The sequence below is a fragment of the Rhamphochromis longiceps genome, linkage group LG14, assembly GCF_057381845.1.
Source record: "Rhamphochromis longiceps isolate RC_006_pf linkage group LG14, R_longiceps_female_GT1.1, whole genome shotgun sequence".
Taxonomy (NCBI): Eukaryota; Metazoa; Chordata; class Actinopteri; order Cichliformes; family Cichlidae; genus Rhamphochromis; species Rhamphochromis longiceps.
The window spans coordinates 40,952,992-40,964,314 of NC_140570.1; the positions used below are offsets into that span (position 1 = coordinate 40,952,992).

At 44.7% G+C, this 11,323-nt stretch overlaps 1 protein-coding gene across 1 annotated transcript; it reads left to right on the plus strand.

Annotated features, from left to right (window-relative positions):
* Nucleotides 1–2,052: 2,052 nt before the first annotated feature.
* LOC146654787 (P2Y purinoceptor 14-like) lies at nucleotides 2,053–10,953 on the plus strand. Its single transcript, XM_085429342.1, has 4 exons — nucleotides 2,053–2,097; nucleotides 3,500–3,553; nucleotides 9,906–10,165; nucleotides 10,311–10,953. The coding sequence occupies exons 1-4, from the start codon at nucleotides 2,053–2,055 to the stop codon at nucleotides 10,951–10,953; spliced, it is 1,002 nt and encodes a 333-aa protein (XP_085285468.1).
* Nucleotides 10,954–11,323: the final 370 nt, after the last annotated feature.

Here is an 11,323-nt window from a genome sequence, read left to right on the forward strand (position 1 = left end):
GAGCTGTATAAATAAACTTGAATCTTTTCTGTGTCCGCTCCGTTCATCTTAGCATTTGTGTTTTCACTTCGTGTTTTTGTTGAATAGTGAGGCAGCACGTAGACTGGAGAGACTTGAGTTCAGTGACGTAAACACTGGTCTTTTATTTGAGTGGGAGTATCCTGTCAGAGTGTGTGCAGGATTTCAAACTACTGTGTGGTTTCGAGCTTGAAGAAATTAAAAGTTGATGATGTGTTGACTGTTTTAAACTTGGGCGTTTTCTCTTTTTCTTTCCTTCGATGTGATTTTCATTTACGCTCTAAATAAAGCTCACAGCCCATCTTTTAACAGATTTAACTGAACATCTTCCATCCATCCATACTCTGTCATTTATCCAGTTCAGGGTCAATGCGGGGGTGGAGCCTATCCCAGCTACCATAGGGCAAGAGGCGGGGTACATCCTGGACAGGTCACCAGCCTGGCGCAGGGCTAACACAGAGAGACAGACAACTGTTCGCACTCACATTCACACCGATGGGCAATTTAGAATCACCCATTAACCTAACCCCACTAACTGCATGTCTGTGGACTGTGGGAGGAAGGGAGGGAACCCACGCAGCACTGTGCATCTTCTTTATGTGGGTTGTCCAGAATAGCTCAGGATAACAACTACCTCTAAACCTGGACGTTAACATATGCATTCACATTTTTCTCAAAGCATTAAAGAGGAAGCTTTAATCAGTAAATCTAAATATTTACTGCATCTCGTGTTGTTAAAGCCGAGTCCTACCTGAGCTCCACAGCAGCAGCAGCAGCAACAGGTGATCCATGTCCAGGCCAACGTGTCTTTGATCTGATCGTCACATGTGCCGTGCTCGCCGTATATCTGCAACAGGAAGAGGGGGAGCTTCACTCCTCTCTCTCTATGTTAGACAATTGTGGATTAATATGGTTGTCATTGTGCAGGGAGGCCAAGATGAGCAGATTTGTTTTCAGCTTTTAGTCGTTTTCCATTGCAAGCGTTTGGCTTTTAGATTTAGCACGAAAACCTTTGTTTTTACACCTGGTTGGTTGAAAGGTTGCGCCATGTATGGTGTAGCAGGAAATGTCACACACACGCACACACACACGCACACGCACACGTACACACACACTTACATGTGAGTGCATGAACTGTCATATGACTAATGAGATGTATGTGTAACTGCTGTGAGGGGAGGCTTGAGTACAGAGTTGGCTGAGATCAGAGCTTACGAATCGAAGACCCTGTCCGGGCTCCCCTTGCAAGTAAAAACTTGAAGCGCTTTGTGTTTTGCTTTGTTCACAGTCGGACGGTCTCAGAGTCAGCAGCGTCTCTGTAAGACCCCACACTCTATTTGGCAGTTTTGGTTACGCAGAGAACCATCTTTCAGTTTAAAAACTATATTTCTATCTGTAAGCTCGGTTATTTCTGCCTCGGTGTCAAATACGAACATCTGAGGGACTCATCATCTGTTAGCCTGAGTGAAAATCCAGCTCTGTTGAAGTGCCACGGACACCCAGAGAAACTGTGTCAACGGCGGTTTTATTCCATATTCATCCAGCCTGTTTTAAGCGTGGACACTGAAGCCTGCAGAGGCTTTGATGGTGCCCTCATCTCTGAGCACTGGTCACCTGATCCTGGGGTAAATTTGCTGGGACGTCCACTGCAGAGAAGATTCACAGTCATCTTGAATGTTTTCCTCTTGTTAATTCGTGTTAGTTTCTCAGACAGGGCTTGGGGTGGTTGCCTCTTGCTTTCGGGATTGGTGGGGGTCTGAAAGTGAGAGACTAGTTGAGGCTGGTTATCTTGCACCTTTGGGGTCACCTGTGGCATCTGGGTTGTGTTGGTCAGTGCCCTGCTTGGGATTCGGGTTGGTTCGTTGTGCCTTGGCTTCTGCGGTGTGCCGGGCCCTTCTCTCTGGGTGCCCTTACTATGTCTGTGGGACTGGGACGTGCTGACTGGCTCTCCGTGGGGGCTTTGGACACTGGCGCAGACTTTCATGCATGTTTATCACACGGCACCCTGGTGCTCAGCTTCATGGTCTTTGCTACATGTCATTACCAGATGTGCAGCAGATGTGGGCGTCTGTCAGTGAGGTATAACCTGCGTCCTGCAGGTTCAGAGGGTCGAGGCTTTATTCTTCACTTTATAAAACGTTTTTCTCCATTAAAGTTGAAGTTGGGACTTTGTGTTCTTGATGTTTGCATTTCTGGAAAATGAAGCGGCAAACTTTGATCTGATATAAAACAGCTGCGCGTTAGAGGTGAGAGATGTGTGGTTGTGTTTCCATGACGAACAGGATGGACCGAGCGGGTCTTATCAGATTCATGCCGGCAGCTTCCTCTCATCGTTTCTGCTGTACGTGAAAACACACACTGAGTTACAGCTGCTGCCTATCATTATGTTAACTGCACAAAAAGCTCTTCCTCACATGTCAATGGGTTTTTTTGGACACCACTCAGACAGCCAGCAATTCAAGGAGAACGTGCGGCTCAACATGTCACTCCTGGTCTGATTGGGGAGGGAACCAGAGAAAACGTGGAACTGGGTGTTAACAGACCTCTCTGCATTGAATCATATCTGTTATTAACCTCTGTCTCTCTTCCACAGCATGTCTTTATCCTGTCTTCCTTCTCTCACCTCAACCAATCACAGCAGATGGCCCCGCCCCTCCCTGAGCCTGGTTCTGCCGGAGGTTTCTTCCTGTTAAAAGGGAGTTTTTCCTTCCCACTGTTGCCAAAGTGCTGCTCATAGGGGGTCATATGATTGTTGGGGTTGTTTGGTCTCTTCCTTACAATATAAAGTACCTGGTGATGGATGCTGTTATTTGGCGATAAATGAATACAATCAAGTTAAGTCAGCTTTATTTATATCGCAAACTTAAAAGACACCAAGTGTCAGCAAAAGAAAGAAGTAAAATAAATGAGGTAAAAAAAAAAAACTATTACAAAACGTGCATATATATATATACACAGAGACAAACAGCCCCTTACAGTTGTTGCCCGTTGCTTGAACACTATAAAGCCATGCTTAGACTAAAGTAACACAACTTGAAGCTTTTGTTACCATCCCTCAAACACATGTACCCCTACCTTAAACAAAAGCGCTCCACTTCGTTCACAAAATGAATTTTCGTTCACAAAATGAGTGCCATTTGGAAAACACATGTATCCAAAATACAAAACACATCAGGTAATTGCAACCACTCAATACACACCTGAAGGCACTTACTTGCAAAACCGAACACCAATTAGCCAACTACAAAAAGCCCTCAGCGTAGCCATTTCAAGAACTTTGCAAGCATGGATGGAGGGAGAGGAGGAGGTCGTCGTCGTCGTCGAAGAGGCCATGCACGGACCCATATTTCTGATGATATAAGAGCAACTTTGGTGGACCATGTCATCAACCACGGCCTGACTATGAGGGAAGCTGGGCAGAGAGTCCACCCACATCGAAGCTGCTTCACAGTGGCATCTGCAATAAGAACATTCAGACTAGAAAGCAGGTCTGTCTTCACCTCTCTGCCTTCTGCTCTACTCAGATGGTTTCATAGTACTGTTCTACAGTATATCACCATATCAAGTGTGCAGGGTACTGCAGGGTGCTAATGCTGCTTTTGCAGCCAAAGTGGTAGTTTCTGTGAAACATAGCATGATTACTTATTTTGAAGTACAGTGTTGTACAGTGGATGATACAGTATATACAGTAAAGTAAGCAAAGCCATGACAGCATGTGGTTGTATTTCTCTAGAATGACTCGAAGACCTTCTGGGGGAGGACGCCAACGCCTGTTCACACAACAGCAGGAACTTGCCGTTGTGGACCTAGTGAGGGCAGACAATGCCATCCGTCTCCACCAGCTACGAAAGCAAATACTTGCAGACAGGCGAGTGTTCAGCAACATAAACCATGTGAGCATCACCACCATCAGACGCATCTTGGGAAAACTCAGTACTACATGGATCCATCCTGAGAGCTACACAGGTACCTGTGTGATGGGTGAGGGTCCTGTATGTGTAGCGCTGTAGTGCAGTAATATGTTCTCTTTGTTTTACAGAGAATCTCGGCCATGGATGGAGCTGCACAGCCTCATGAATTCATTTTCATTGATGAAGCTGGATTCGACCTGTGCGAAACAAGATGACGGGGTCGTAATGTAACTGGCCATAGGGCAATTGTGCACGTCCCAGGGCAGCGCGGGGGAAATATCACATTGTTTCTGCAGCATCATGCAAAACTAGGTCCATACAATAGCCAACACATACTCACATTTCTAGATGCTCTCCATGATATAGTTGTACAGAACAGAGCAGATCAGCCCAGGTTTGTGGTGATATGGGATCATGTCAGTTTCCATCGGGCTGCTCTGGTCCAGGCCTGGTTCTCCAACCACAGCCAACTTGAAGTGGTATACTTGCCCCCTTACTCACCATTTTTACAGTTTTTTCTGAATGCTCAAACCCTAACTGTGATTCCTGTAGCACAATCTCTAAAACTATTCAGACTTATAGCAAAACCACTCACTGAGTTTGCAAAACTAAAAGCACAAAAACTGCTTTGCACTCAGTTTGCAATTTTGTAACACACACTTTGCAAAACTGTAGGCACAATTCACTGCACAACACTCAATTACCAAATTTCCAACACACTCCTAGCAAAAGTATACACATGTATGGCTATCATTAACTCTAATTTGCCAACTGTCTGGCACACTTTCACATGTCAAAACTTTTTTAGATAATTAGTTCACTTTGCAATCAGCCTAAGCACTATAATACAGGTAAGCTGTGTGTGCGGAGTACAATGGAGGGAGCAGAAAGAGTGAGAAGAAGAGGAGGCCGAGGAAGAGGACGTGGAGGTGAAGAAGTAGGATGAAGAGGACGACAAGGACAAGGAGGAGCAAGAGGAAGACAAGGAGGAGCAAGAGGAAGACGAGGAGGGGGGAGAGGAAGATGAGGAGGGGGGAGAGGAAGGGTAGGAAGAGTAAGAAATAGAATTGCTGATGACATCAGAGCTACAATAGTGGACCATGTAATCAACCGTGGAATGACCCTGAGGGAAGCTGGCCAACGGGTCCAGCCTAACTCGAGCCGCTACACTGTAGCAAGCATCATAAGGACATCTTGAAATGAGAATCGGTGAGTACAGTCACTTCGCACAAAGATTTGTAGCACTGCCATATGCCAATGAGAAACACACCAACACCATTGATGTAAAAATACTGAAATTGTTACTTTACAGAATTGCTAGATGACCAGATGCTGGGGGCAGAGGAAGCATGTTCACTGCAGACCAAGTAACCCATAGAGTCATTATGGCGATTGCAAATAATCCTATACTTGGAAATGAACACTTGTGTTTGTTTTGATGTGTTTGAATAAACACCAGTACTTGAAGTTTGGATCCCTCTATGCTTATGGATCTATGACAGAAGTATGAGCTCAAACTGACATAGCCTACCTTGTGCACAGAGAAAGCAAAAGCCAGATGTGTTTTGTATTCATACCATCAGTGTGCAGTTGGCGCATTGTGTGCTTAGTAGATGATGGCTTGTGTGTACTGTTTGATACGGAAACACCATTTTTACGAAGGTGTGAAGAGTTAATCTGGCTGTGTTTGCTTTTACAAGAGAACTACAATGTTTTGATGATTGGGTGACAGGTTTTCTTATTTGTGTGAAGAGTTTTGCAAAATTAGCAAATAGTTACAAAAAATGTGCTTAAGCAATCAGAAAAAACTGTAAACCCTATAGAGGAATTTGTTCGGCTTGGAGACGGCGTGTATATGACCACATGCCCGCATGCCTCTTCTGCAGGCAATGGAACAGGCCTGCGGCGACAGTCAGGTGACAGCAATCCATGGATGGTTTCGACATGCAAGAGGATATTTTCCCCGGTGCCCAGCGGGAGAAGACACTGCTTGCGATGTCGATGAGGTCCTGTGGCCAGACCCCAACAGACGGTGGGATCCATGAGCCCACGTATGCACAATTGTCATGATTTTTTGTGTTTACAGTATTGTCAAGAGATTTATTCTAAATGACACTGTTCAGCTGAGAGTCTAAGAGTGAAGACACACACACACGCTGCAGGTTTTACATGCAAGGGCAGTCACAGAGCGCTCACACGAGAGTGGGGGCCCTGTGATCAGCGCTCTGTTCTTGCACTAGTCTTTATATACAAAAATAATACAGCAGTGAATACGTCTGTTCATAGACGGAGGAATGTTAGTGCGTATGCAGGTGTATCTGTGTGTGTGATTCTGAAGGACGCGGCCCCTCTTCCTGGTAGGGAGCGAAGAGAAGAGTGTCCAGCTCTCCTCTTCCTGCTACGGAGTGAAACTGCTTGTTAAGCTCTTATCTAGCAGGTACTGCTCCTTCCCTGCATTTAGGTTTTGACAGCAGAGTTTCAGTTTGGCACAGATGTGAACGGTATATTTCCCAGTGTTGTGTCATGTTTACTTGTGTTTAGAGTTTTGGCACAATGAGCGAAGTTTTGCAAAATGTGTTCAAGCAACGGGCAAAAACTGTAAATACAAGTAGCGCAGACTCACACTTTATAATGGTTATAATGGTAAAATCTCTGGGTCAAAGGGAGTCTGAACAAAATGTCCTGAAGTAGATGTTTGAATCAGTAGTAGGATAATACGAACATGATTTAATCTTTTTAAACAACAGATATTTTTCCTGTAAAAATTTGAACACGACAGTTGATCTTCAAATTTCCAAAGAGGAAGAATTTTTAAAAGAGGGAAGACTGGTCTCAGAGCAGCGTTGGAGAAAACCCCGTCACCTCTCGATTATAACTGGGAGAGTGGATCCAGTAAAAGCATCTGAAATTCAATCAAATTGAATTTATTGGGCATGGAGCTCAGAAAATCCTGAGAGATGTATTGATATATTTATGATTCAGGTATTTTAATTTAGGTAAGAAAACTACTGAATCATTCCAGTCTGACTGCTTAAAAGCAGCTTCCTACATTAACTTTGACATAAACCCGTCTGTGATCATCTGTTAAAGCAGCCGACTCTGGTTGTGAAACGAGAATCACAATAACTGATCATTTAATTTATTTTTTACCCAAAAACAAAGAAACATTGCATTTAAATGAGGTTTCATCAGACTTACATTTGAAACGGAATAAAGAAATAGTGCCAAAATGTTCGAATTAAGTTTTAATTAAAAGTAATATTAATTAAGTATCAATCAAACCAGATGGGGACATCTTTGACCCCTGAGGACCACAGCTGTGTGGAAATCAGGAGGACATTATGAGGGTTAAGTCGCCGTCTTCCATGTGTTATATTCTTTCAATCTGTCTCTCAGTGTCAAGTTTGCATCTTTGTGATTTGTCTCCTGTTTTATTTTGATAGTCCCAGTCCTATGTCACTGTTTTCAGTTTTACTTCCCCCTGTCTCGTTAGCCCTAATTTCTCCCAGCTGTGCCTCCCTCCTGTTTCCCATTCGCTGATTAGGTCTCTGTGTATTTAAGCCAGGGGTGGGCAACTCCAGACCTGCAGGGTTGGTGTCCTGCCGGTTTTAAATGGATCCTTGAACCAACACAGCAGTAGTGATGGGCAGATGAAGCTCCATGAAGCACTGAAGCTTTTCTTCCAGTTGGTTCATCCCAGCGCGAAGCTTCTTGAAGCTTCATTTGCTCTAGCAGGACACCTACTGGACGTAAAAATAATAGCTGGCATGAATTTGAAGAGTGTGGCCTTTTGCACACAGCCTGTAAATGTCAACAACAAAAGGAGTGTGTAAAACATGTATATTGTAGTGATGGCAGCATACTGTGTATATTTATACTGGCAGTATGGGAAATGATCATTTGGAAATGCTTGAAATGGAAATGATCATTTCCTGTGAGGTGAGGTGTGGTTGGGGTGTGGACAGTAGTTGTGCTTTTGTAACGTTGAGGTATGGACAGCTACACACTGAGGCTTTGAGCCTCAGTCCTGCCTGTTCACATTTTATTCTGTAAAAACTGCATTTTCACTGCTTTTATAACCTTTAGTGGGGAGAACATAGCTAGGATTTAATGATTTAACAAATCTTTTGAATCCTTTGTCCTCCACAATGCTAAATGGCTGGGAGTCCTCAATCACCATGGTAACCAGGTCTTCATCTATTGGAGATTGTTCTCCTGAGGAAAGACAATAAAGATAAAGCACAAATATAAATATCACACACGTAACTTATTACTGTTGTGTTGGGCTCTTTTAATAAAACTCCTCGTTTAGGCGATAACGTGGAACACCACCATCTTTATTTCCAGCTTACTCTCCCTATCAAAACATAGCATCACTTCCTGTCTAGAAGGGTAAGTACTGCCGCCTAGTGGCGCATGATATTCACCAATATAGATTACACCACATCCCCCTTACTGAAGTTAGACTGGTACATTCTTTTGTTCTTCAAACAAAACATAACTGCATATAGTTTTTTCATTACAGGCATACCCCAGCATTTCAGGAAACATAAAGTCAGTATTGTCATAAACACTTTTTCTTCTTTTCAACCTGTAACAGAATAAACATTTTTTTCCCTTCAACATGCTACCCTCAAAACCACAACTCAGCATTTGAAACACACTTTTCTGTTTTCAAACAATCAGCTTCACAGATCAAGTCTTTTCGGTTTAATCACCTCCCTACCCGACCGGGTTCTAATCACACCTGGTGTATGGGGTGCGCTTGGCTCAGAAACTGTCTCGGTAGGAGTAGCTTGAATCTGTGTGGCTTCGGTTTGAGCCTCTGTTTGTGGGATCGGCACAAGATGACTGCGGTTCCTTCTAATTGTCCCTTGGGGCCCACTGATGACGTACGATCGTGGAGTCGGGTGGACTGCTGTCACTGTGCCCTGTGCTCTTGCATCCGTGATCCAGACTGGTTGTCCTGGCAACAGTTTATCCAGTTCTCTTGTTCTATGTCTCTTGTTAAAACTTTCGGTTTGTCTCAGCCGTTTCTCTCTCTCCGAACAACTAACCTGCTGAAAATCAGGCAGACAGGGCTGTAAGGTTTCAGGAAGCATTGGCAAGGTAGTACGAAGCCTGCGCCCCATGAGAAGTTGAGCCGGGCTGTAGCCATTTGCCAGTGCTGTTGTTCTGTATGCCAGCAACGCCTTGTATGGATCGCTAGCTTTTTTGAGGAGATTCTTGACGGTCTGGACGCCTCTCTCCGCTTCGCCGTTGCTCTGCGGGTACCAAGATAAAACAGCATCGAATCACCTAAAAACAACTGAAATAAAAATAAAAACCAACATCTCACGTGGTGTCAAAGGTCAGGGTAAAGAGGCGGGTTTTCAAGAGTGACTTAAAAACAGGTAAAGAACTGGCCTGTCTGATCTCTAAAGGAAGCTGGTTCCACAGTTTGGAGCTGCTACAGCAAAAGCACGATCACGAAGTTTACGCCCAGTCCTGGGTACATGCAGGAGCACTGATCAGCTGACCTGAGAGAGCAGGTGGGTGTATGAGGCTGTAGCAGCTCAGAGAGATACGATGGGGCGAGGCCACGGAGAGCTTTAAAAGTAAATAAAAGAATTTTAAAATGAATCCTAAAAGAAATGGGCAGCCAGTGACGTGAAGCTAAAACAGGGGAAATGTGCTCAAACTTTTGAGTGCCTGTTAAAAGATGAGCTGCTGCATTTTGCTCCCTCTGTAGATGAGTAATATATAATGCACTGACCCCAATATAAAGTGCATTACAGTAATCCAGCCGGGTGCTAACAAAGGCGTTAACAAACCAAGTCCCACACGAGTGGGCAGTGTGCTTCATGTCCTCCGGCCTAGTCAGAGATGGCACGTTGACCAGCAGATCAAACTCAGTCAGAGATCTTCATTTTTCTGTGGATGAATGGTGTAAGGGTACCAAACTCTCGTCCTGAGCCTGGTCTCTCTCCTCCTCAGGTGGGTTTACTTCTCAACAGCTTCACCATGAAGTTTTACTTCTGCCGAGCTCATCGTCGGGTATCCAGCAGCCTGACGGTCTACCTGAGGAACCTGACGGCCGCTGACTTCCTGCTCTGTCTCAGCCTACCCATCCACATCACCAACTACGCCAGCGCGTCCGTCACCATCCATGTGCTCTACTGCAGCATCGGGGCTTCTGCACTCTTCCTCAACATGTACGCCAGCATCCTCTTCATGGGGTACATCGCTGCCAACAGGTAGTAAACCTTTAGTGACATCAGACTGTGGTCTCGGCGGTTCTGTCACCAGATTAATGGCCGTAAACACCAATGCACGTCTTCTGCATCTTACAACAAGCATCACTGTGACCGCTTATTGAAATTCTTTATTGCATATCTTCAGGTATCTGAGAATTGTTCATCCTTCAGGAACTCACGTCCTACAGACGGTACGAGCCGCCCACATCATCTCCGGGGTCACCTGGGTATTCCTCCTGATCCCTGCGATCGTTTACATCATCCTCTTTGTCATCGCCCAGAATCTGACCTCTAACTCCACCCACTGTGATTTCCAGGTCAGCCTGCTGGATACAATAGTCCACGTCAGTGCAATCATCATCTTTATGTTGGTCCTCGTATCCCTGGTCTTCTTCTACCACAGCACCTCCCGCAGGGTGTTGCAGGCACAGCAGAGGCAGCTGGCCTCCTCGGGCTCCAGAAAGTTAGTGAAGTCTCACAGGAACATTTTAGTGCTGGTCAGCATCTTCTGTGTTTGCTTCGTCCCGTATCACCTGGTTCGGCTCCTCTATACTTTTCAGTGGAACTGCTCTGTGGAGCAGGTGCTATACAACCTGAAGGAAGCGACGACAATAGTGTCAGTTCTCAACATCTGTCTGGATCCGCTCGTTTACTTTTTCCTTTCTAAGGCTTTTCGGGCCCAGGTGAGGCGGAGGACGCTGTCCAGAAGGAAACGGCCTGACATCCGACAAATGAACAAGGAAAGCGAGAGCAGCGAGGAGGCAGCTGAGCAGCAGCAACGAGCCTAACAGTGAACTGTAAAGAAACAACCTGTTATAACACACTCAGATTTGCTCTTTGTTTTTAACCTCAAACACTCGACGTGGTGCCAGCGACCAGTGTCTGAAAGACTGATTCAAACTTTCAAAAGAACCAAGAGGATGTTTTATTTTAAAGGATACATGAAAGGAGATTATGTCCTTATTGCTTTTGCTTTTTATAATATAATACCTGCAGGTTTTCTAAATGGTAGTTTATAGTTTTATTTCATTTTGTTTTGCTTTTAGAAAACATTTAAAGTTCATAAGGTCACGTGTGGACCGAATCCTCCCTCCAGTAATCCTGAGCTGCTGCTTCTTCGTTCACTTTGTGTTCACACAGCAGCACTGTACATATTAA